General features: G+C 38.1%; 2 protein-coding genes and 1 long non-coding RNA gene across 8 annotated transcripts in view; 1 reads left to right on the top strand and 2 right to left on the bottom strand.

The window, feature by feature from the left end:
• The window catches only part of prickle1b (prickle homolog 1b), a 32,294-nt gene extending 22,934 nt beyond the window's left edge, over positions 1 to 9,360 (top strand). For 2 of the 3 annotated variants that reach the window (XM_087246773.1, NM_001030098.2), the window contains exons 2-8: positions 2,785 to 2,964; positions 4,380 to 4,493; positions 5,009 to 5,143; positions 5,974 to 6,177; positions 6,262 to 6,448; positions 6,887 to 7,732; positions 7,828 to 9,360. In XM_087246773.1, coding sequence (XP_087102899.1) covers positions 2,797 to 2,964; positions 4,380 to 4,493; positions 5,009 to 5,143; positions 5,974 to 6,177; positions 6,262 to 6,448; positions 6,887 to 7,732; positions 7,828 to 8,765 — 2,592 coding nt within the window. In that variant the 5' untranslated portion in view covers positions 2,785 to 2,796 and the 3' untranslated portion in view covers positions 8,766 to 9,360. Of the gene's footprint in view, positions 1 to 1,479; positions 1,575 to 1,942; positions 2,073 to 2,206; positions 2,965 to 4,379; positions 4,494 to 5,008; positions 5,144 to 5,973; positions 6,178 to 6,261; positions 6,449 to 6,886; positions 7,733 to 7,827 lie in introns of those variants that run through there. The other variant, XM_087246774.1, reaches the window with a different exon arrangement.
• Positions 1 to 26,193, bottom strand: part of LOC147844665 (uncharacterized) — an 892,045-nt gene that overhangs the window by 131,586 nt on the left and 734,266 nt on the right. The window lies entirely within an intron of this gene.
• pphln1 (periphilin 1) overlaps positions 9,419 to 26,193 on the bottom strand; it is a 62,056-nt gene continuing 45,281 nt past the window's right edge. For 2 of the 4 annotated variants that reach the window (XM_087247577.1, XM_087247576.1), the window contains 5 exons: positions 26,075 to 26,167; positions 25,473 to 25,508; positions 21,862 to 21,938; positions 18,816 to 18,947; positions 9,421 to 10,338 (listed from right to left, as the gene is read on the bottom strand). In XM_087247577.1, the coding sequence (XP_087103703.1) occupies positions 10,144 to 10,338; positions 18,816 to 18,947; positions 21,862 to 21,938; positions 25,473 to 25,508; positions 26,075 to 26,167 (533 nt within the window). In that variant the 3' untranslated portion in view covers positions 9,421 to 10,143. 4 annotated transcript variants of the gene reach the window in all.

Raw genomic sequence — 26,193 nt, 5'->3', positions numbered from 1 at the left:
TGAGATTTGTTTTAGTGTACAGCTGTGAGATGCAACCATTTGAATCAGATTTGAAGATAGTCTAGATGTAAAATTGGGTAAATTTGGGATTTTTATTATTTGGTATCACTTTTTTTTTGCATATGTTTTAGCATTAGAAATCAACGATTGGTAACACTTTATTTTGATGGTCCAGTTGAGTATTAGTAGACTTTCTGTTTATTATCTGTTGATACTTCTCCTTCAACAGACATTTAACTGACTATAAGAAACTTTGCAAGTACATGTAAACTTACCCAACAGTCTACTTAAAACCTGATGAGAATAAGTTGGCATGTAGTTGCAATGTAACCTAAATTCAATAGATGGACCATCAAAATAGAGTGACTTAACATTTATAGTAATAACGTTTAGGATTTTTGTAAGATGTTGAGTTTTATGCAAATTTTGTAATTGAAACTTGCTAAATTAATCAATTTAAAAAGTAGAATTATAAAGAAATCTTATATAAATTTAAATGTAACATGAATTAAAAATCTATTATTATTAATTAATAAATCTAGATACAAGGAGACATGTCCCATTTCGTTAATACAATTACAATGGCAGGTGTATTAAAGATACAGCAGTTTTGTTACATCTCTATTTGTATCCAAGCATATATGACACAAAGCATGACTGAACATTTACAGCGCATGTTTTATTTTATTTAGTTAACAAAGAAATACTCTAGTATTTAAGACCAAATAAATATTTAAGACCAAAATAAATTAATAAAGCCTGAATTATCCCTATAAAAAGAGTTTTTTCAGCTCTGCTTAGTTTTTATACAGTCAAAATAATTATGTTTGTTCAAACTATTAATTTTAAATGAGCTGAAACAACACAATTCTTGTTTTTCGGGGCGTGAAAATTAAATAGCTTTATGTTCAATCCACTTAAATTTGTAAAAACTAATAAGTTAACTTAATCACTTTATGTTGTTCTAACATGTTTTGCTGCTTGTTTGAACTACTTATTTTAAAAGTTGAAACAACACATTTGTTAAGTTTTATTGGGACAACCAAATAATTTATGTTCAATCCACTTCAATTTGTAAAAAGGATTAAGTTATCTGTTAGTTGTGTGGAACCCAGCATCCTTAGTGTATTTTTTAATAAGCTGAAACACAATTCCTAACTTTTAAGGGGACAACTTAATTGTTTTATGTTCAATTCACTTAAATTAGTAAAAACTAAGTTAAGTTAAATCCTTCATGTCGTCCCAACACGAATCGATTGTACTGGATGTGTCAATTCTTGGCAGACCTGATGATTATAGCACATCAAACTCCGTTTACATTAGACCAGAGAAACTTTTACATCCTAAACTTGACAACCAGGCACTGTGACGCCCAGGCTTGTTGAATCCCAGCCTCAGGTGGAATGGTTGTAATGTAAGCCTCTGTTAATCCAGGCACCAGTCTGTGTTTATTTCATAAGTGTTTCATTTTTGACACAGTAACTCGTGGGCTGGTGCTGAGTGCTCACTTTTCCTGTATGAGGTGCCAGTCAGATCAGCGGCGTACATCTGGAGTGTGTTTACATTTCTCTGAGGTTGTGACTTTCTTTTAAAAAAAAAAAGCCCTTTCGAAGTACGTAGGTTCCTTTGAAAACAGGGCAGGGTAGATCCGTTCTGTTTTTGTTTTTGCCACAAAGCCACACATTGTGTCAGTGCCAAAGAGTGACAAGGTGTAACGCGAGTGCTTGTGTATGTTGGCCCTGGAAGCCACAGCAGGCATTTCCTACCCTGCAAGACATTTTTAAAGAAAGCTGGTGGAGTAAGCGCTAAGAGTTTGATTTGCATCCACATATGCTATATTATATTATAAAAAGAATGTTTTATTTGATTGGTTTTGACTCATTTTTGGGGGGAGGTAAACTATCCTGGACAAGTCTTAAGCCATCTATTCCTTTTTCCTCAGAAATCCATACATGGCGACTCTGTCTGACTGATCATTCACTCTCATTCAGGTTTGGTAATTATGTTGAGAGGTTACTGGGCACTGATGTGAGAAATGAATTCGCATTTTAATTTGACTGGGGTCATTGAAGGTGAGCTGGATTGTGATTGAGACAATACAAATCGCATTTTCCATTAAGAGAACAGGGAAAATGTTATCTGCCCCAAGATTTCCCTATCCATTGATGCCTCTTTGTATTGCAAATCAATTACCTTTGCTTCACAGGATAACTGAAATACACAGATGGAGCTCGTAATATGCGCAAAACAATAAAACCATCACCTACACCTACAACGGACATTCAAGACCTATGTTAAAACATTTAATCAAGGATCTATCTCATTACGGGATAAGATTGACTAGGACTTTCCCTGTGACTCGAGGGCAAGCTGAAAGGGGATCATAAAGCTTCAACCTCAACCCAAACAGGGGCGTTCACACACTATATTGGGCTCATTTGCAATTCAAAACAACTGAAGCAGGAGAGTTCTTTTCAACACCTTGGGACCAAAGGCATTTTATCTGACAGAAAAGTACTCTGAAGTGCTTCAGCATCAAGATAAAGTAGGCCTGGAGAAAGAGGCACAAGTGTTTAATCCTGCTTCATGTACACATTGACATCTTATCTGCCAGCTCAAGGGTTGGTCTGAAAGGCAAGACTCTGCTGAGATTTCAAAGCACGACTTCCCTTCCTTTTAAGATTCTTAAGACTTCTGAGTTGTTCTCGATTTTCAGATATTTCACGGACAATCTCACAAATAAAAAATATATTTTAAAAAATTACTTTCTTTTTGTCTGAACAGTGCCCCCATCCCATGAGTCTTGAGACTACATCTGGGATCTGGCCCATTACTCGGGCACCGGACATGGACTCGAGAGGAGCCAAGGCATTTGGGTTTCAGAGGAGTTCAACGTCTGATGACGACTCTGGATGTGCTCTTGAGGAGTACACATGGGTTCCTCCTGGACTACGGGCTGAGCAGGTAAACTATGACCATCACATCTACCTAATTGGATTTTTAGGCAGCCTTAACCATCCCATATTTCAGAATTCCACATAAGTAAAGCCACATTTATTGTGTCAAAGCAAAGATTGTGTGTGTGGAAAGTAAGAAACTTTACTTCAAGTTAAATTCTCAGCTAAATTAGGTTGATTTCTGAAACAGCTGCATATGAACTTGCACAGAGGGCAACAGCTCTTAATGAATCTATTCTTTGACTTCGTTTCTAAGTGGAGACTGAATCCTCTTAACCTTGACATTGAGCACACGTGCGCCTATATCTGACTGACATGGTGCTGATAGGCAGCACAAAGCCAACTTAAACTAGCAGAAAATGACAGAACATCTAGTAAGGAATGACAGAGAGAATTGATTTTAGTAATTGAAAATGATCCTCCCTGAAGTGTACAAATCGTTGCAAGCATTTAGTTCTTCTGAACACGCCCAACAAACAATTTAAACCAATAAACACTCTTGAAATCATTCGCTTTGATTTCAAGTTATCTAGTAAGCTATATCAAACTAACACTGATTCGAGTTTGTCAATGTTCAGTGACCTCCTATAATAGTCTGAAACCGTTGTACCGACTGACCAAAATGCATCTTAACACCAGGTATACACAGGGCCTTAGTGTGTTGGCTTAAACTGCCTGAATTGTACTTGTGTGGTTTAAGGACTAGTCTCAACAAAACAGCCATTTAGAAAACCTAGTTTCTTGCTCTGCTGTGTGCAGTAAGCAAACAGACCTGAGCTTGTGTCTAGGGGCTGGTTGGCACCTTCCTGAAACGAAGGCAATACACAAACACAGATGCAGAATCATTGGGATGGAGGTGGGACTAGAGTGAAGTCGAATGTGTTGTTTTAACCCCCACCTTCTCCTCGTTTTTCAAAATGTGGAGTGGGAGGCCTGACAGCCTCATGAAATCTCTTTCCCCAGTTCTGTGGAAAGCACTGCAATCAGCTTCAGAAAAAGTGTTACTTGAAGGCAGAACATAATTCCTGAGGTTTACAGAGAATTTAGGGCAATTTGTATGACAGCTCCCCATATCAAATCCCACATACACCCAACCCCACTGTTACAGAAATAACAATCTGTCTTCGTCTGGATAGCAACACTTAGGAACATTCCAGCAGGCATCTATCTTGGTGTCTTAAATGGCGTACCGCCCCATAAATAGTCTTCAGGGTCACCACTGACAGACACCACTGTTTAAATGCTTTGTCCTGGTCAATGATATACCCACTTCCCCCTTGTTGGGGGAGACAATCGGGAGAAGCCTTGTATGACAGGTTGAATGATGTAGCACCAATTGAGGCTGGTGTCTTGTTTCAGCTTTCAGCTGTTGAAAGCAAACCCTAATCCTCTCACTCCCCGTTTGCCTTTTCCCCCCATCAGGTTCAGATCTACTTTTCGTGCCTACCAGAAGAGAAGGTGCCATATGTCAACAGCCCTGGAGAGAAGCACAGGATCAGACAACTACTCTATCAGCTGCCACCCCACGACAATGAGGTACGAGGGAAAAACTAGACAATCAAAGTGATAGAGATGACATCTATGTTGCTAGAATACACAAGACTTTATCCTCGTACAAGTACAGTTGCATACAAGCATGCAAAAGTATTTAGAGCTATCACAGAGGGGCATCTTCTCCTTTGGCTAGCAGCAGTTCCTCTGTAATTTTTATGGTGCTTGCTGTAAGAACTAGAACTGTGTACTTTAGCGAATTCCTGGCATAACTGTGGGTTATAGATCTAAAGACTCTTCACATGTGGCATCATTGTTTATCCCTCCTGCAGGGCTAAACAGAGCAAATGGTTTCCCTTTATGTCATCTTGTATGAGTTCCACAAGTCCATTGTAAACTCAGAGGTTGATTTGTGTACTTTTCAACTTAGCGCCCCACAAAAAAGAGAGAAAAAAGGAACTTTTCTGTTTCCACCACTTCGAATGTGAATGAAGCCTTTGATAAAAAAAAAAAATTGAAGATATTCATCTGTTATTTCCTTTACCTTTGCTTCAACACAGATTCGATACTGCCAGTCCCTCAGTGATGAAGAGAGACGAGAACTCCACATGTTCAGCATGCAAAGAAAGAAAGAGGCACTTGGGAGGGGGACCCCAAAACTGCTTCCCAGAGCTCTGCAACATAATTGTGAGCATGTACGTATGAATGTTCCTGCTCTTTTTCTCACCATCTGTAAACATTTTAGTAAAATCTAACTTGCAAATATCAGAGTTCAAGGTAGGCCACATTCAAACTGTGCACTCATTTGATCAACTATTTCTAGTCATAGCAAATCTACTTACGGTTATGAAAATGAAGTTTCTGCTTCACGTTACATTCCCTTGGAAGCAGTGTTGACTTGTCATGGCAAATCAGACAACTTAGAATCAGGCAAATGGTCCAATTATGGCCTAAAGACAACCAAAGCACAGAGAAAATTCATGGAAAAGATTAAGCATTACAACACAATCTTTGGCTGAAGATCATCTCCTTCAGGGGCTGGAGTTTAGCACATGAGAGCCACTGCAGAGAGTCGCTTCCTGTTGGGTAGTCTTATAAACACAAACCAAAAAAAAAAATAAATTTGGCATCATAATACCTCTGAAAAACAGATGTATCCCTTCACCACAAATTGCCACATAACACACTGTAGAGCAGTGCTAATCTCGGGTCTCTGGTTTCTGCTGCCTAAAAAAAAAATTGCGCGACACTCAACACCCCTGTTTCCAAGGCCAACAGCCATGTAGTAATAATGGGAAGCAGCTGTGAAATGAATACTTTGGCAAAAGTACTTATAAAAAGACTTATGATCGTGCTTTTGGTCATGCTCAGTTGGTCTTTAGAAGAACATTTCAACATAGTTGGGGGTCCATTTTAATTAAATGTCTTTGTACCGAAAAAGAATCCAGAGCAAAATCCAGTACAATGACTTTGACTGTCATTTGTCAGCCACTGGTTCTCATAAAATATCATCTTTGAATTTTAGTGTAAAGAGAACATCAACGGTGGAGAGATGGCAGTGTTTGCTTCGAGAGCAGGCCCCGGCCCTTGCTGGCACCCAGCATGCTTTACTTGCTACACCTGTCATGAACTTCTGGTGGACCTCATCTATTTCTACCACAATGGCAATATCCACTGCGGCAGACATCATGCAGAGCTTCTGAAGCCACGTTGCTCAGCATGTGATGAGGTGAGAATGCATACACTTGTAATAACCAAAAAACAAAAAACAAACCCGTCCAAGAAAGAAAAATAATTTCACATCTTTTTACAGATTATCTTTGCTGACGAGTGTACCGAAGCTGAGGGTCGTCACTGGCACATGAAACATTTTTCATGCTTTGAGTGCGAGACTATTTTAGGAGGACAGAGGTACATCATGAAAGATGGCCGACCCTTCTGTTGTGGATGCTTTGAGTCATTGTATGCAGAGTACTGCGAGGCCTGTGGAGAGAATATTGGTGAGTTTCATTAAATAACACAGACACTAAGCAATCCATCTGAAAGGCCACTTTCTTGCAAGGTTTTGCTCCAATTTAGTCCTACATAAGAATATAGAGTAATCGCAAACACCTGGAGTAAAGTTGGACAAATATCTGCTAGAACAGTGTTTCTCAAACACGTTCCTGGAGGAACAACAGCTCTGCACATTTTCCTGATCGCCTTAAGCAGACACACCTGATTCAGATCATCAGCTCATTAGCAGAGACCGAATGACCTGAAATGGGTGTGACAGACAAAGGAGACATCCAAAACATGTACTGTTGGTGGTCCTCCAGGAATGTGGTTGAGAAACACCGTGCTAGAGGATGGTTTTCCAGTAGCAGTAATGAAAACCTGTTGCTTAAATATGAAGCTGATAAATTACAGCATTTCTCACTTGATTTACCTTCATACAGGAGTCGACCATGCTCAAATGACGTACGAGGGTGTACATTGGCACGCTACTGACAAATGCTTTTGTTGTGCACAATGTAAAACCTCTCTGCTGGGCTGTCCCTTCCTTCCAAAAGATGGTCGTATCTACTGCTCTAAGGACTGTAGCCTAGGTGAGGATGTCCAGGCTTCTGATTCTTCAGACTCCGCTTTTCAGTCCGCCAGATCACGGGAATCTCGACGCAGTATTCGAATGGGCAAGAGTAGTCGCCCCACAGAACAGTGCCAGCAGACAAAATTGTACTCAGCAACAGATTACAGGACCTCTAGTCTATGTGGCGACAACACAGAGACAATGTGTCATCAGCTGGAGAGAATCAACTTTACAGAAGACAACTACTGGAGAGAGCGAGATGAGCAGGAAGCCCCTGAGGACTCTGTGGAAGATTGGGCTGAGCATGAGGACTACATGACTCAGCTGCTCCTGAAATTTGGAGACCGTGGTGTCATCCACGCAGAGGACAGCAGGGCAGCAGAGCCATGGATGGTGAAAGACACCGAAACCAACCGAACCAAACCAGAGATAAAGATGAGCGGCCACAATTTGGCAAGTAAAAAGCACCACACTGACATGTATTGGGCCCAGTCTCAGGATGGACTTGGAGACTCTGCTTATGGTAGTCACCCTGGACCAGCTAGCGCTAGAAAGATTCAAGAGCTGGAGATGGATCAGGGAACAGTACCTGGATTTTGGTCTGAGCCAAGGCAATGGTATGAAGACTCATTAGAGTGCATTACAAGTGAACTCCGGAAGGCAGACCACAATATTGGAGATTCTATGGATTCTCTGGCTCTCTCAAATATTACAGGTAATAATGTCATCTTAAAACAGATTCTCCTAGAGTATCAAAACTTTTATTCCTTCTTCGTTTTAGATTACTCACAACATCTTTTCTATTTTCAGGAGCTTCAGTGGATGGGGACAGCAAGGACAGACAGACCATTTACTCCCTCCAAAACATGAAAGACCAAGAAAGAGAGATAGAAGAGTGTGATAACATTAGTAACGTAGGCACACTAAACTCCTCAATGCTCCACAGAAGTGCTAATTCCCTGAGGAGTTTAAACTCCGAGCTAGGTCATGAGGAGACACTGGGGCAGGGAGCAAGAGAAGACGATGAAGAGGACAGAATACCACCATATTTTGGAGCAGAACCACCATCTCCTCTGAATCTTCCAGTGCTGAGAAGGACCAAGTCACAATCTCAGCCGCAATCCAGATCTCAGCAAGTAAAGTTCTCTGATGATGTTCTGGAGAAAGGGTATTATGGTGCACTGGGCTTAAGGCAACCACCAATGAGTGAGAGGACACGCAGGAGGACCTTTCACATAGAGGAGGAGGCAGCGGCAGCAGCAGAGAGACGTCCTGCTAACAGACATCACCACAAACGCAGGCACAGTCGGAAAACGCGTTCAGAAAATGCATTGCACCTGCCTTCCAAAAATCGTGGGAAACTGCATGTTGTGCCTCAGGTAATCAGCTCAAACATGCCAGAGCCCAGGAATGGTATTCTACTAAATCACTCGGCGCACAGTCAGCACCCTTATCGTCAAACCACCTCAGACTTTCCTCAGCAAGGTATGGTCCGACTGGACCAATTCCAGGACTTTTGTGATGATGACGAAGAAGATGATTGGTGTTCAACATGCTCTTCTTCATCTTCAGAATCTGAGGAGGAGGGATTCTTTCTAGGTCAGCCAATCCCTAAGCCCCGATCCCAAAGTTTTCATTATTACACAGAGGACTATCCGACTCGGGTCACGGCTTTAACGCCTCCTTTTGGCTCAAGGACCAAACTGAAAAAGAAAGGTCACAAGGGCAAGAACTGCATAATTTCTTAGACTGAAGATTGCCTCTGTTTCAGCTGGAATATACTCATGCCTGATCCTACAGAAGATGGAAAGTTCTCTTTACAAACACTGAGAGCCAATTACGTTGCTGTTGTACAAACAAAGAAAGTAACATGTAAGATTTCCTTGTACATTGTATAGCAAAAGCATTATTCCCAAAAGCGAAATAAAAGTAGCATGTAGACTAACTAAATAATTATTTAATAGTGCAAGCGATGTATATTTGTTAAATTAAGATTGGAATACTGATATTTTTATATCCAATTATGTTAAATGAGTAATTACCACAATTTACTGACCTGATGGAGTTTTTATGATTATTAAATGAACTAATTGAGGTTTGCTGACCAGGGATTTGCAAATGCAAAATATATATGCACTATTCATGCGTGATGCCCTCGTTATGTTATTCTACAAGGTGTAATAAGTGCACCCTTTAAGATTTCTCTGTCCATAATGTGTTTATGCGCTTAAACAATGTTAGGGGAATCTTTCCTCTAGTATATACACAATACACCACAGGTAACCATGCTATCCTTTTTATCGTTGAGATGTCAATAAAATATTTCAAGAGAGATTTAAAACATTCCCTTGCAACTTGATCTTTTTTTCCCTATGGCTTCTTAAGAAAATAAGAGTAAAAGTGTAATAGCAAACAGCAATTTTATTTAATTACAAACATGAAACCACAAAACGGGCTCATCAAATCAAAAGGAAAACATGTACTGTAGTAGGTTCAGACTCTTTAATACTATACAAAGAAAAAAACTACATAAACACTTGTGTTGGGTTTTCATAATATGTTAATTGGAAAGTTTAATAATAAAAAAAATGTGTTCTACTGTCAGTTGCACAACTTAACATTACTACAAATAGCAGCAAATAGCTGAACCCATAAAGATCAGGTTTCATAATTCATCAAATTGTCATTGGTCGGACTTTAAGTGTCTTCATTGGCAACATCATAGAACCCTTTCGATTTAACCATACTTGATCATGACGACAGTCATCATTCAATAAATTTCCCCAACAGGTTAATAAACCTCTTTAGCTTCCGTAATGAACGAGAGACCCTCCTGTGTCATTACTTTATGCTTACCATCTCATTTCTTTACTTTATCCTACTGCTCAAAAGGTTACAAAGAGTTTATACAACCTAACAACTAGCCTCAGTGGATGAACGGGATTGCATGAAGGCAATATTTCAAGATGTTTTCGTTTGTTGTGTACCAGGAAGTGTGGACACAATGTACAGTGTACAATGGCTTTCACATAAATGACATCCTTTCACATAAATGAGATCCTTTATAAAAACAATAAAGGAGTACAGGTTTAGAAAAAAAAAAACTTCAGGAAAAACGAGGCCACCTTAGACAGCAGGTTCGGGCTGTCGTACCACCTCGTCGAGTTCAGCAATGAAGTGTTGCAAGTCCTCAAGACATCGCTCACGGATCTCGATCAGGTTCTCTTTCAGTGGGTTTTGCAGGTGCTTCTCTAAGCTAGGTTCCTTAGAAACCAGCATCTTCACCACCATGCCAAACGTCTCGCAGTCCTGACGATAGACCTATTGAACATACAGGGCAATGATAGAATTACAACTCAGCAATTTCCAACACGATGACTTAAGAACAGTCATAGTAAATGAACATATAACAGTATATGTTTATGTCTCAATGATCTTGGGGGATAATCAAGACTCAAAGTAGAGATCAAACTATGTCGGTTTTGTCAACATGTTGATTCCCATAACTTTTTTTTAGTCTATGTGTTATTGACTCTCAAAAGAGTTTTATGAATAACTAAGAACTACAATTTCAACAAAAATACTTCTTAATGTTCCACGGAATAAAAATACAGTCACCTACATCGTTGATAGCTCATTTTAATTCTGAATAACATGACTAGAGTTGTCAAAACTGTTGACTACTGACATTTAAAAAGCATCCATCAAACATTTAAGCACATTCTTAACATTGAGCACATTCTTAAACAGCTAATTGGCCACAGTCATATCTGTTGAGCATGTAAACACAATAGCCAATCAGCAGTGGTTAGAATATGCTCAAGAGCGCACAAATGCTAGGTTAAATTGGTTCCAAAGGCAATACTATTGACAACCCCAGACACCACCGAGCACAATGTTAAGTTTTATACATTTCATTGGCGCTACCCCAAGACAAAACATTAATCTAGCAATCTATTGAATCTAAGTGTTGCCAGAGATGACATAGGCCCAATCCCAATTCTATCTTTGTACCCCTACCCTTTCACCTTTGAAACAAAGTGCGAAGGGGAAGGGCTTTAAAATTTACCCCTAAGAAATGGGATAGCGCTACAACACCTGCACACATCATCATATGCAATCGTGATCTCTTGCTTCACATGAGATCAACAATCACGACTGCTGTAGTTATTCCAGTTGCGTTATTTGGTATTTATCTCCAGGAATTCACTGAAGGCCTATATCATGTTATAATTACCATATAATGTTGCAATAAGCTCGTAACTGTATTGTACATTTACACAGTAGCCATAATCATCTATGTAAACACACGAAAACAACATTTACTTTATACCAGACACTGTAAAAGGCTAATTCCCGGCCACTAGAAATTTCTGACAGGACATTTGAGTGTTATCGAGTGTCAGATGTAAATGGCCATGCTGCCATTGTAGATGGTGTATTGAGGGAAATTTTCTTACCCCTTGGTTTCGAGTGTGGTCCTGAAAAATCTCCCTTTCGAGGGTTATCTAGCACTTCCCCTTAGCCCTACGCCTCCAAGTTAAAAAGAATTATGACACCCCTACCCGTTCAAGTGAACACGCTAAACGAGGGGTTAGAGCAGTGGTCACCAAACTTGTTCCTGGAGGGCCGGTGTCCAGCAGATTTTAGCTCCAACCCTAATCAAACACACCTGAACAAGCTAATCAAGGTCTTACTAGGTGTACTTGAAACATGCAGGCAGGTGTGTTGAGGCAAGATGGTGCTAAACCCTGCAGGGACACCGGCCCTCCAGGACCAGGATTGGTGACCCCTGGGTTAGAGGGTAGAAAGGGCTAAGGGGTAGAATTAGGATTGGGCCGTAGTGTCAAAATCTCATAGAACCATTGATAAAACCCTTTTGAATAATTTGTTCGCAGAAGACACAAGGGTGGAGAACAGTTTTGCTGTATATTTAAGCGAAGGTTCTGTCTTTCTGATCTGCCATCCAGACGACAGAACAAAGCCCCAAACCAAAACTCTCAGAGCTCGGTTATGTTTACTGTGGTTGGATAATCAAACACTTCTGGACATCAAAGCCGTGCTTCAGACCCAGGGGAGTCTGCATAACCTCTGCAATTACCTTCACTCACACACAACCCTTAGGACATGTAACTTATAGCAGCAGATGATATCTTAAAATTTACTCTACAATTTACATTCAGGAGATGAAAATCCGACCATCACAACTTTACAATGGCATGGAGCAACACAAGATGGATAACTAATGAGAAACTCAAAAATAATCTGATGCTTTAAGTTCTCAACAGTTTCCGACAGATTGAATAGCCATGAAGTAACATCTGGAAGTGCTTAAATATTATAGGAACAGAAAACTTTACAAAGTATAACAATAACAATAAAAAGACAATTCATATCCTCTTTGATTTTTACTACCTGCCTCCACAAGCTTTTTTTTATCTGGAAAAAAAAATGTGCCCACCCAACTAATTGTGCTGACTAAGAATTTCTTTTTTTTTTCTCTTTCTTTTTTTTGCAGCAAGCTCCTCATTAGCTTTTCACATCAGGCCTCTTTCCCATGGCTGAGTCAGGTTCTAGTAAAAATGAGATCACCTGGTTCCAGGAATCACCAAAGCCCACACACAAAGCCCAGTTCTTGTGTGAGAACTGCCTCTAATAGTCATTAAGCTGAGGAGGTTCACTGAGAAGACTCTAATAGTCAATTAGAACATTCCAGAATAGAATGGATAAATGATGTAGAAAGGAAGCTCTTAGGAGCCCGAGGCTGCAGGTTAAGCAGACTGCATATAGTGTGTGATTTTTTAAACTGCATTAATGGGCAACCAATAAACATGGTTTCTAGAGCAAGAAACTTAATGGTAATGATGGAATAGTACAATATGATTTTGGATTTACAATGCAGATGATGTATTTTACAGTTGAAGACACAATTATTAGCCAAAATTATTAATTTAGAATTATTGAATTCTTTCAAAAACATTTCTCAAGTGCTTCTTAGCAAAGATCTAATAACTAATTCCTTTTGTCTTTGTCATGTTGACAGTATGTAATATTTTACTAGTTATTTCACAACTGATACTCAACCTAAATTGCAAATTTAAGGTTTAACTAGGTTAATTATGTTAACTAGGAAAGTTAGGTTAATTAGGCAATACAGTCATTGTACAACAGAGTTCTGTTTGCTGTTATATTGACTCTAAAGGTAAAAATATCATAAAAACAATAGTAATATTGACGTTGGAGGTTTTTAATATATAAATATGTATTTCAGCTAGGGCTGAACAATATTGGAAAAAACTTCCATTACAGTATTTTCATTCACTGCGGTACATATTGCAAAATAAATGCAATTTTACTAGACGACTTGAATAGCTGGTACAGAGTTCATAACTTTAGATCGCTTGGAATGATGTGTATTGATTGTGTTTTGAGCGTCTCACATAAAATATAATTTAAAAAATGACAAGCATAATTTAATACAACAGACAAAAGATGCAAAACAACAGTGATTTAAGGTTTTCTGGGGAGTCAAACTGTATTCAAAAGCAGAAATTAAATAATCACTGTATAATAATAACACTTTATCATTTTTGTTTCATTTTTGTCAAAATTCTTACAGTCCGGCCTTAAAAACACATGCAAATAAGCAACTTTTACTCGAAGGTTGAAATGTGAAATTACTTTACCATGTTGTTAACTGTAATGTCTGGTTAAATAATCCCAACTACATTGCAGACTCGCACATATGCAATATCGATGCTGAAATATATATATTGTGCAGCCCTAATTCCAGGCAAACTAAAAGGGCTTTCTCCAGGAGAAAAAAAAATAAGTCAAGAAACAACTGAAAATTAATCAAAACCTCCCAGGAGAGTTAATAATTTTGCTTCAACTGTATTATTACGAGTTTTAAAGTAGCATGCTAAAGGCGGTGGTAGTACAGAAATTGCAGCAAATATTTGCCAACATTCACCAGATATAGTGTAGTTATGCACAAAGCAATACTTAAAAATAAGTCACTGTAAAACCAAGCAGTATTCTGTTGCTCATTACAGTAAATTCATCTGAAAAACCATGTAAGGGAAATATTTTGTCCTTTTAACAGATTCCGATCAAAAACATGACTTCAACTATAAACACCGGTTTAGCTGGATTAAAATGAACTCTCTTTCATTTGTCTACCACAAACATCTCAAATTGTTGAGCGCTGACTGTATAAACAAGCAGAAACCCATACAATTTGAGGTGCCATTTAGGCCTGTAACACAAATTGTGCGGCATAAATACTGTGAGCTAAGAGTTTGGGGTAAGAGCAGAAACTAAAAGCTGCATATTCAAGAGAAAGTCGGGTAACACTTTAATCTGATCATCCATTTGAGTATTAGTAGACAGTCTGCTTAATATCCGCTGATACTGCTCCTTCAACAGACATTTAACTGACTATAAGGTACATGTCAACTTACACTAACCCTTACTGTCTACTTAAAATCTAATGAGAATTAGCTTACATGTAGATGAAATGGAACTTAAATTCAACAAACGGACTACCAAAACAAAGCAAGACCAAAAGTCGGTACATAAGACTACCCTGAACAACTGCCGGAGAGTCTGTGTTGGCGTTAACTGCATGTGTGGCCGAGAATTCAGTTCAGATTAGATGAGAAGCGGGGGTTATGGTATCGTTATCACAATGTCATCTGAGTTCAGTGAAAAAAAAACGCATCTAAGCTAAAAATAAACCACTGCTAAACTCCGTAAGCAGGGATGACTTGAAGCAGAGGTTTAAAGGAACTTCTCAAAGATTAAATTTGGCCCCTGCTGCTTTATAACAATTCGATTCATCGTTTTTTCAGCATTGGTTATAATTGATGAAGCTAATTTTAGGGAAAACGTTCACCCGCCGCTGTGTCCTGTTATGAAATGTTTTAAAAGCTTTGTGCACACAAATCCACTCAGTGATTTAATAATTCATAACAATGCCAAGAACGCTGGGAAGTTATTTCCTTGAGTTAGTTCTAGTTCCATTCGCTTCCTGCGAACCCCACCTCTGCTACCCTTTCCAACAGGAAGGCTGAATGGGACCTCGAGAGAGAGAGAAAGTGTGTGTGTTATTGTTAAGCCTTTCATGTGTCATTTTTGTACTCTGGGAGGCTGATTCTTCATCAAGATAGCAAAGAATTATTCAGGAAGGGTGGGACAAGGAGGGAAAACTGGGAAAGCATCTTTAAGCTAATAACTTGAAGAGTGGTTCTCCTAAAGTTCAATTCGAGTTTAGCATGACAAAAGTCAATTTTATTATTAAAAAACCTAAAAGTTATATTTTGGTGTATGAATTTCAAGATAATCAGCTGTGCTCAAAGCAAAATGGACTAAACTAATATTAGCTATAATAAACTATACACAAGCTAACTCAGCAAAAAAAATGTGTGTTTAATAGACGTATGATAGACATCTAAATTTAGACAGCTTGGTTAAAACAAAGCTACACTTGGGCAGTCAGTAAAAATCTAATAGACATCTAAGAATAGCCAAAAATTAGACTATAGTCATCAAATAGACAGACTGTATCTGTGTAGTCATTCATTTCTGTTTATGTCCCCACTAGTCTAATTTTGGCCTATTCTTAGACATCTATTAGATTATAACAGACAGCCCAAATTTAGCCTTGTTTTAGCCAAGACGACTATGTTTAAACGTCTATTAGACATCTATTAAACATCTAAAAATAGTCCAAAACTAGACTATAGCCATCAAATAGACAGACTTCATATGTGTAGTCATTCATTTCTGTTTATTTGATGACTTGTCTAGTTTTGGCCTATCGTTACACGTCTATTAGATTTTCACTGAAAGCCCAAATTTAGACTTAAGCAAAGATGACTATGTTTAGGTGTCTATTAGACATATAAGAATAGTCCAAAACTAGACTATAGCAGTCAAATAGACAGATTAGACAGATTTTATATGTGTTATCATTCATTTCTGTATATGTGCCCACTAGTCTAGTTTTGGCCTATTCTTAGACGTCTATTAGATTTTCACAGACAGCCCAAATTTAGCCTTGTTTTTGCTAAGACAACTATTATTTGATGTCTATTTTACATCTATTAGATATGTAAGAATAGTCGAAAACCAGACAAATACACAGATCAGACAGACTTTATATGTGTAGTCATTCTGTTTATTTGATGATTAGTCTAGTTTTGGCCTTTTGTTAGACATCTATTAGATTTTCACGGACAGCCCAAATTTAGCCTTGTTTTAGTCAAAACGACTATGTTTAGACGTCTATTAGACATCTTTTAAAAACAAAAAATGCTTGCTAGGATGCTAGCTATGGCTAAAACCAATAAAAACAATGCTATTTCCTAAATTAGACTGCATTCTATCAAATAATTGGCTGCACATCTATAAACCCAAAAGGCATTTATTTATAATTTGCAAGCATATACATTTAATTTAATGGGGAGAAATATGTCTTGGTAATGCCTGTAATCTGAAACAGGAGCATCTAAAACATAAGCATAAAAACACAGTCTTTGGGGATGACTGTGTATGAGTCTATTATTTTATTTGATCTGACATATTTAGATCAGAAACATCACATAGGATTAAAGAAGGAAGAAATCAAACATCCCTGACGGACCTGAAAGCTTTGCTACAGACCCAGATTAAGCCTCACCGTGGACTGCAGAACTATCACAACAAAGATGCCCTACTTACAGCTCTTTAGCAGTAAGGAATTCAGGCTTGTTAAAATCGCACGGGCTCATCTGTAAAATAAACGTCTTGCTGGTCGAAACAAAACATTCGAGAGCCAACTAGATTCCTCTTTGAGCATGAGTGGAACTCAACTTGTTTGAAGAATATGCTCACTGTTGGGTGGAAGTTCATCAAACAAATAAGAGCATACAAATGAATAGATAAAAACTATAAAAGCTCTTACTGTAATAGCTTAATAGATTTTAGTTAATAAAATGACACTTCATTGCAAATCTATATGACTATTTGAATAATATAACAAATTTGAAGAATTGTTAAACACTCTTTTCCATTTAATTAGTCCAAACGTGGATAAAAACTTGCAAATCTGACAGTTAAAATGATGCATATCGCATGTATTTAATATATTGGGAAAAAACGACATGCTGTATAATATCTACCCTTTTAGTCACTTTTTCATCTTTTTTCATCACTTCTACTGAAGTGTTTTGATTTGCCCTGAATGCACATACTTCAGTGGCAGTGTGTGGATGCCTTTCAGGCCAAAGCCTGTTATTTCAGTGTGTGTTTTTTTCTGTTTAAGTGTCCACCAGATGTTTAGCTTTTCCCTCAATCAGGTCTAGCCATCTCTGTACTCTGCACCTTTTTTCAACAAACATTTGCTGGCATTCACTAAGATATGTGAATAATTTCTGCACACTTTAAAAAATGCAGAGTTTTACACAATTCATGTTGTCCAAACACAAAGTAAACAAATTTAAGTGGATTGAACGTAAAACAATTAAGAAAGAAATCTCAAGAATTGAGTTGTCTCAGCTCATTTTAAATAAGTATCTTGAACAAGCAACAGAAATATATTTTTACAGTAGAAAAAGACGCTCAAGTTCAAATTCAAACCATGCATTCAAAACTCAAATTTGTTTTCAATATGTAAATAACCCAATAAAGCTCAAGGTTGTGTCAAAAGCCGACAGTTAAAATCATGCTGCGTCAGCAGCTATTGAGCCGAAGGCAAGAGCTCAATAGGAGGGCTGGTGCAGCGCTCCTGGGGGATCCCATCTCTCTTTTAATAGGGCCAGTAAAAAGACATAGGAGAGAGCAGGGACTTTATTACCATCATTCTGAACTTGTATAGAAAGCAGAGAGAGTTTTGCCTATTTATCACCTTAGTAAAAGCAATGGCCAAACAGAGGTCAAGAGCAAAAATACATGAAAGTAGTAGCACTCAAAAGTACTTTAAGTCCACGTGAAATTTTTTTACAGTATTTATTTTGCTAGAGCACAATGTTAGTCTTAAGGTGAATAAATAATCAGAGTTGTGCTTAATTTGTGAATTGCAAGGTCCCGAAACAGATCGGGGTAACGTATCCGGCATATTACCCAAGGATGGAGAGGTGTCGCGCACGAAAGTGGAGGGGTGTCGTGGATGAAAAACGAAAGTGAAGAGTGGGGGGTTTGTTGCGCAAGAAAGTGAAGTGGGTTGGAGAGTCACGGAAGAAAATGATAGTGAACACGGGACGGGGGAGGAGGGCAGCTGAGGAGGGGGATCGGTAAAATGAGCCCTGAATCAGAGCAAGATGACGTCAGTTTGACAAGTCGGGCAATATATGCTTAGCCATGCCCCTACAACCTCTAGTTTGCTGCCAGTGAAAGATGTGCGGAAAAAATTAAGTCACTCCATTCTCAATATTCAGTTTAATAGCTGCCGTTGTGTCATCCAGGTGGATGCAGCATATTGGCGATGGATGAGGAGATTTCCCCTAATGTGTAAAGCACTAAGTGTCCAGAAAAGCGCTATATAAATGTAAGGAAATATTATTATTATTTTTATTAACGATGTCTTCTATGTTAAAATCTCAGAAAGTGCCGTTTTTTTGTTTTATGACTCCCTAATTAGCCTGAAAATAAATCTGCTATTATTAGCTAACTATTTCTTTATCTCTGGCAGCCCTATTAATAACATACCACCACTAAAATAAATGATCATTTAAAACGAAAATGACAACACACTCTTCCCATTTACTTCAGACACTATGGAAATAAATTAATAAAAGGAAATAAGGTATTTCTCACACCTTTTCAATTTCGCGAGCCTTGGCAGCAATAGCTTGAGCTCGTCTCTCTTGAAAGTCGTCCATGACAGAGGAAGCTTCATCCACAGGGGCTGGGACTTCCTCTGTGGGCACTTCCACTGATGTTATGTCCTCCTGCAGTACACAAAAAAATTAAGCATTTTTAATGATCAGTTAAATACAGAAACACATTCAGACTCTGATTTTAAAAGGAACAGTTCATTGTATTATTGATATCAAACATCACCTGAAAATAGTCCCCATCACAAAACCCTCCACCAGTTAAAATCCACAAACTATGATTGTGACTGCTGCAGCCATGGTACGGCAGCAAAGTTCCTTGATTATTACGCCAGAATGAGAGTATAGATCCATCGGCCTTGATACATGATGTAGCCACAGAAGAGTAAAACATTAAATTGCTGAATTAATCAAAACTCTGGCCATTTTGAGCTATTTGCTAATGGTCTAATCCGATTCAATGATCTATGCTAAGCTACGCTAAATGTTCTCCCACTAGAAGATTGACTAAATGGACTCAAAGATGGTAAAACTCTACTTTTTAACTCTAGGGAAGTTGTAAAATGAGCCTATTTTCAAAAAAAAACAACAAAAAGGTGGAGTTTTCCTTTAAGAGACGTAGGAAAGAATGATGCTTTCTCCAGCTAAACAGAAAAGAGGCAGATTGTTTTCACTATGTGACAGAATGGAAACAAGGCTCTGTCTATTTTCATTCGCAATTTGGACCCCAAGATATTTGGCTCAGACTTATTAATCCAACAACAATCATTAGTTCTATTTGGGGAGAAAATATATATATATATATGCAAGATCTCCACAAGCATTATAAACAAATATGAAGCCACCACAGCGAAATGCACACACTGCATCTGTTCTTTGTTCTTCAAACAATGAATCTCCAAAACAAGCGTGTTTGTTGAACTTAAGAGACCGCCTATCAGGCCTAGTTTACACTGGCAAAGCCTTTTCATCTAAGGCACAAGGTTATGGCTTATGCCCCATGAACAGAGCGATGGAAGAAGATCAAAGGCTCAAAGACTGAGACGTCCACCAAGCAGAAACAACTTTCATCAGCACATGGTTCAGGGGTGAATCGAAGTGATCAAACAAATGAAAGACACGCAGGTTCTTTAATAAGGCATTTCATGCTGCTTTGACTTGGAACTGAAGTTTGATACATGCATTCAATCAAAACACTGATGACTGAAAACCGAGACAAAAGAAACAAATATATAGGGGTCTTCATATATAATGAAACTTGTTTTAATGTAACCTTCAGTGTTTGGCTGTTTCTGTTGCAAAATTTCTGTGAAACAGGCTGTTTAAATTTCTTTCTCAATAAAAAATGTTGACAAATAAGTATAAAATTATAAATATTTAATAATAAGTTGTTTAATATCCATTATACTTGTAATATTTTATTATACATTTTATTTGTAATTAAATAAATTTTTAAACATAAAACAACTATATTTATTAACATTGTGCAGATACAATATTATATACTTACAAAAACAAGTAATACACTGTTCTGCTCTTTTACAACTAACCAATGACCATAAAAACATAGTTATTAAATGACAGTAACTGTAAGAAAATAAAATAAATATATAAAAAACAAAACAAAAAACTAACAACAAAAGTAATAAATAATAATAATGACGATAATAATAATAATAATAATAATACTAATAATAATAATAATAAAAATAAAAGCTTTATTCCTCTTCTGCTTCAAGATCAATAGGGTCAACAGAATTGATCTTATTTATTTTGTTGTTGTCCGATTCCAGTTTTATTTGTTAATTTATCTTAACACGGTAATACACTAAATGCAATACTGGGTTTCTAATTAATTTATTAGAGATATCTAAGGGTGAAAATGCAAGTACAAAATCCCAATTTGCTTAAATCATAACTATGTGCAGTGATTTAAAATTAGAGGCAACCACAACACTATAATCATGATCCACACAAAGCTGCTACATTACCATGACTCTTTATTGATTTTAAAAAAGATGACTGATTTTAATTAAAACTGCTAATGGGCTATATGCACACAGACTTTTAATTTTCAGCCAGATAGCCCAAGGGATTTCGGTAAACTGCTTTTGCATTACAAAATTGTCACATTAAAGATCTGATTTCTTTAAAAATCAGCAATCTTCACTGCCTGTAAGATATATGAAATGAAATGGGACTTAGATCGGACAAGCAGCACTGCATTAAATATTATTTCCCCTTGCCATGACTTTAAAATATGACTATATACAAGTTAGAATATAAGTTTATTTTCCCCAGTATTTTCAATGGAATTTCTGTGCTAGCCTGTTGCTACTAATGTTGCTAGTGGTTATAATGTTTTCCTAACGGATAAAAGAATAAAAATGTGCTTTCACAGAAGAGACTGTAATTATTAATTTTTCTTTGTTTTTTGTTTTTTTTGTGGAAAAAAATATTTAGCATTGATTTTGTTCCTAAGATTCACTTCACCCGAGCCTAAAAATAGTAACAAGAGGGGAGCGCAAGAGAAAAACAGTGAAACAAATTTATTCTAGGCTCTCAAAGCTCCCTAGAGTACTTCCAGAGTGCTCAGAGCCTCCGATAAGATCTTATGATAGAGCAGAGAGTTGAGCTAATGGATTTCACCCTCTTTTTTTAGCTATGCGCGGCCTGGGTGGCCCCACGATGTCCACAAACTCTGCTTTAGCGACCCACTGTGCTTTGTGTCAGAACCGTGCTTACAGTCTGAATAAACACGGCACGGACGCCTGCCTTTTATACGCCAAACAGGACCCTTTAAAACCTATCATATGGAAGAAAAAAAAGAGCAAAGCGCAAGCCAACAGCTTTTCAAAATTACCAAAAAATCTCCGGTTACTAGTGGAAATATGAAGTGTGTTTTTTCACCATCAGCTGAAATGGCAGGCACGTCACACATATTATTATTTTACTGGATGAAAGGGAGTGTTCTGGTAGGCACATCTGTTTGAGAGCTCTGCAGTGTGTGTGAGTGTGTGTGGCTCACCTTAGTGGCAGATACGGAGCTATGGGGCGAACCATCTCGTGATGCACTCACGGAGGGGCCGGGGGGCCTTTCCTTGTCTGCAGGAGATGAAAGAGTAAAATCAGTAAGGAAGAAACAAAGCATCTGTTGTAGGACGCTAGCCAACAACGCAGCTATAGTTTGGACGTGGATCAACATCCCCCAGAAAGCCACAGAATACGGCCTTGCTTGACTCATTTGGTGCCGTAAACGTTTTCGCATGCTGGAACGGGTCCTGTTTGCTTTCCGAACATCCAGCTGGCGTGCAGAACCAGGTGGTTCCCTGACTGCCGATCAGGGCTCTTCCCTGCAGGCAAACCACAGCCAGGTGCCGGCAGTGTCACCCTATGACCCCCTCCGTGTGAAATGTGGGCTCGACACCTAAGGATTCGCTCGGCGAAGGATGAAGGAGAGCTGGCCAAATTGATTTGGAGCGGAGAGAAGCCTGGACCAGACCGTTTAGATTTAAAGAGACTCGAATCCAAATCTCCTCATACACATGAGGTGCTATCTAACATCTGGCAATGGGAAGTAAAAAGGAATGGAAGGAGGAAAGGTTTAACAATCAGACACTCGAACACACGCCTGTGGACGTTTTACGATCCCCAGCCAAAGGAAGTGAGAGAAAAGCAGACAAACAAAATGAGGCTCTACGATGGTGCGATTAGCAACGCTTTCTCTCAAGTTACTGTGACTGCAGGCTGACCTTTAACTCGTAAACCCAAGCGAAACAAAATCTCCTTGTGGTGAGCCGTAAAACTTCCTTTATCAGGATTCAAAAGGAGTTTGATTTTCCTCTTCTGTGTTTGGGTTTTTCTAAAAATATTAAATTGTGTCTTGGCCAAGAGTTCCCTACTAACTTTAAAAAGCTTGGGGGCCGTTTGTTATTTAAAGGATGATATAAAAACCCAATAACCCGATCAAAGGTGACAGTAAAGACAATCATAATACAAAAGTAACAAAGGGTTTCTATTTCAAATACAATTTGTTCGTTTGGACTCCATGTGCTTTAAAGTACAAAATTTGTAAGTCGCTTTGGATAAAAGCGTCTGCTAAATGACTAAATGTAAAAAAAATGTAAATGTAAAATAAGTTTTAAAACATATTAAGCAGACTGAAGACTGCAGTAATTCAATTCATGTTTATTTTTATAGTGATTCTACAATGTAGATTGTGTTAAAGCAGCTTAACATAGAAGTTCTAGTAAACTGAGGCCCCGTTTACACTAATTCATTTTAGTTTTAAAACAACGATTTAGAATGAAAACCATCCACGTCCACACTAGCGTTTCACCCAGCGTTTATGAACAACTCTTCGTCCACACTATCCCACTAAAATGGCACACCACGTGAACACACACACACTCTGGGATGCACTGCAGCAACGAGAGCTGTGGACGTCGGACTGCTCATTAAGGATCTACCTCTGGATCTAATCTCACTATAGTTGTTAAATGTGATATTTAAATGCATCTTGTTGTCTAGCGACATATTCCCCGACTTTAGTCTTTTGAATCTATTGTTCTCAGGTAACGCGTTTTGGCTGAGCGCACAGATAAGGTAATATATTATGTAACCACATACACAGATTCTACACATTTTACTGATTGCTTGCCTTTATTTCCTATAACATATGAAGTTATTGTTCGGTATACTTTTCTAATGGCCATCATTAATTATTAAAACTGATATTCAGCAAAAGAGAGGGTATGTTTCATATTTAAATGAAAATGAAAGGAGGCAGTGATGTTAGAGGCTCAGTTTTGTTATAAATATGCACGCAGTGAAGATGACGCTCATATAAATATGTAGCTACACGATGCCTCAGCAGTTTTGGTGTCTGTTAAGTTGCTAAAATCAAAATGAAAAATGGCAGTTCCTTATATCATGTTTTCATTTTATTGTTAAGAAAGTGAAACAGCATAGCCAGAGTGATGTGAATGAGGTTAAAAAATAAAGTGTGCTCTGGAGTTTGTTTTCCATATCAAACTTGCAAAGTCTGAACTTACAAGAAGAGAATGCAAGACTGAACTGTCTGTAGGCTACTTAATATTGAGGAAAAAGCCCCAATCAGATCAAGCCCCAATCGGCTCTGCAATCCTCCGTTTGCAGATGTCTTCGCTTTCCCCCATCCACATCGAGATGGAGCAGCAGCATTTTAAAATGAAAACGGCCCCTTCAGTGTTTTCAAAAAGTTCCAATTTCGGTGCCTGAAAACTCCCATTTAGTGTGGATGGAAGGCGTAACTGCAGCAAACCTTATACGTTTTAAAACTAAAATGTATTAGTCTAAATAGGGCTTGAAACTGTCAGTCTAGTTTTCAGAGCTGAAGTTCAGCTTAGTGCAGTTCAGTGGGGTTATTCATGGCTAAAGCCGCTTCAGCTTTGTCATCAAAGGGATTTATTACATTTTTGAAATGTATTATATTTATATATATATATTATATTTAAATCAAATTTTATGACGTTTTATGACGATAATTTTAAGACGTTTTTACAAAACAATTCTCAGGATTAATGCTTTATTTTTGAATAAAATTAATGAATTATTGGCAAGAATAACAAACATATTTCAATTACAAAAGAAAAAAAGTTAAATCTCAAACTTGTAGATGGTAGTGTAACTGTGTTAAGGATCACATCAAATTTTCTTTTACTTTTTTTGGCAGATACGCATGTAACATCCAGAAAAAAAGTCAGTGGTTGTGTTTACTCTGTGATCATGTCCAACTGTACATCAAGTTCAAAACATACATATTTATAATATTTTCTCCCAAACAAGGCATTCATACTTCACTGTACGGCATTATAACAAAAAAAAAAAAGAGCTTACCAATGACTACGTTTACATGGACATTAGTAATCAAATTATTTGCCTTAATCTGCATAAGATAATAATATGATTAAGGAGTTTCATATGATTTTGGGTGTTTAATTTTTCATTTGTTGAATTTATCTGCAGTTTGGCACTTTCAGATTCATTCAGGAACATTTCATGCATGCCTCCATGACAAACGAGATATTGGATGAGAGTATGATCTGCTGGAAGAGTGTTGTTTTTGGAATTTGATAGTGCACACTGTATAGGGTCCTTTGGTAGGTGCAGAGAATAGTGTCAAAAAACCGTGTGTGTAGACTATCCTGGCGCATAATGCGACGAAAATCAATGCTAAAAGCTTGATTAAGGTGTTCTCATGTCTGTACTGCACTTCAATAGTGCGACTAAAATTTAGCATAATCCAAGTGTCTTATTCGATCTCTATTTAGTTCGATTATGACCTTAACCACATTAAATCAATCAAAAATCACTGTTTACATGGAAGACTCTTAATCAGAGTATTGTCTTAATTGTATTAAAATTAGATTATTGGTCTCCATGCAAACATACCCGGTGATGTTATAATGCCAGGTGGAAACAGTTAAGCTTCATAGCTGACCACCTTCATAAGAATGCATGTCAATACCAGGTGGAAACACTGTCTTTTCGACTGTCAATCCATACATTTCAGCAAGCTCAAATTACATGTGGGCCTTCTAACACATAACAAATTTAACCAGGTCATTTGTCCAGCCAACAGGGCACTGTTTAACTTACCAGGTGCTCTGCCTGGCCCAAATGGCTCCTCGTATCCTGAAACAGGAGGAGAAAAAAGAAAATAAGCATTGTAATTTTCAGTGAGCAATAACTCTTGATGCACTTTCATCGGTAATAAAGGTTAGATCATATGATCTCATGCAAGCCTGCTCTGTCTTTTCAGGCCAGCATAATCTAAAGACAGCCCAAACATGTGCATCCAATATTGGCCGCTCGAAGCGCCTCTCTGGAGCTCATTGCTGAGGATCTCATTATAGAAACAGAGAACAGGGAAACAAACACAGATGGGAGTCTTTATTAGGACAGACTTTGAGTGACATCATCTGTGATCGGAGGTCTGTGGTGGACGCCTGGGTGCAGTCATGTCCAAGCCTGTCTATTTTCAAATACGACGACTCATATCAGACATGTCTGGGAAGCATTTAGGACATTTGTCTAGTTTATATGAGGAATAAAGCATCCAGGGAAAGTCTTTCCACTCCGCAGCTGCGTGCATTAAAATGCGCTCGCGTGCAAATTAGTCAGGAATGCCTTTAAATCAATCAGCACTTTTCAAATAGTCCACGTCAGGTCAAAAACTACACTGCAAGCTGTGCACTGACCCTTCGCACCATCTACAGTCGGTGTGTGTGGGGGATCCCGCCAATGCAAATTCTCCATAGGAAATGCAGAAAGGCTTGGCAGACTGTCTAGACCTGCAAACACCACTGCGTTAAATCAT

Source organism: Danio rerio, chromosome 4, assembly GCF_052040795.2.
Source record: "Danio rerio strain M-AB ecotype USA chromosome 4, GRCz13ab, whole genome shotgun sequence".
Taxonomy (NCBI): Eukaryota; Metazoa; Chordata; class Actinopteri; order Cypriniformes; family Danionidae; genus Danio; species Danio rerio.
The sequence above is the reverse complement of the archived record's forward strand: the minus strand, read 5'-3'. Positions and strand labels throughout refer to the sequence as shown.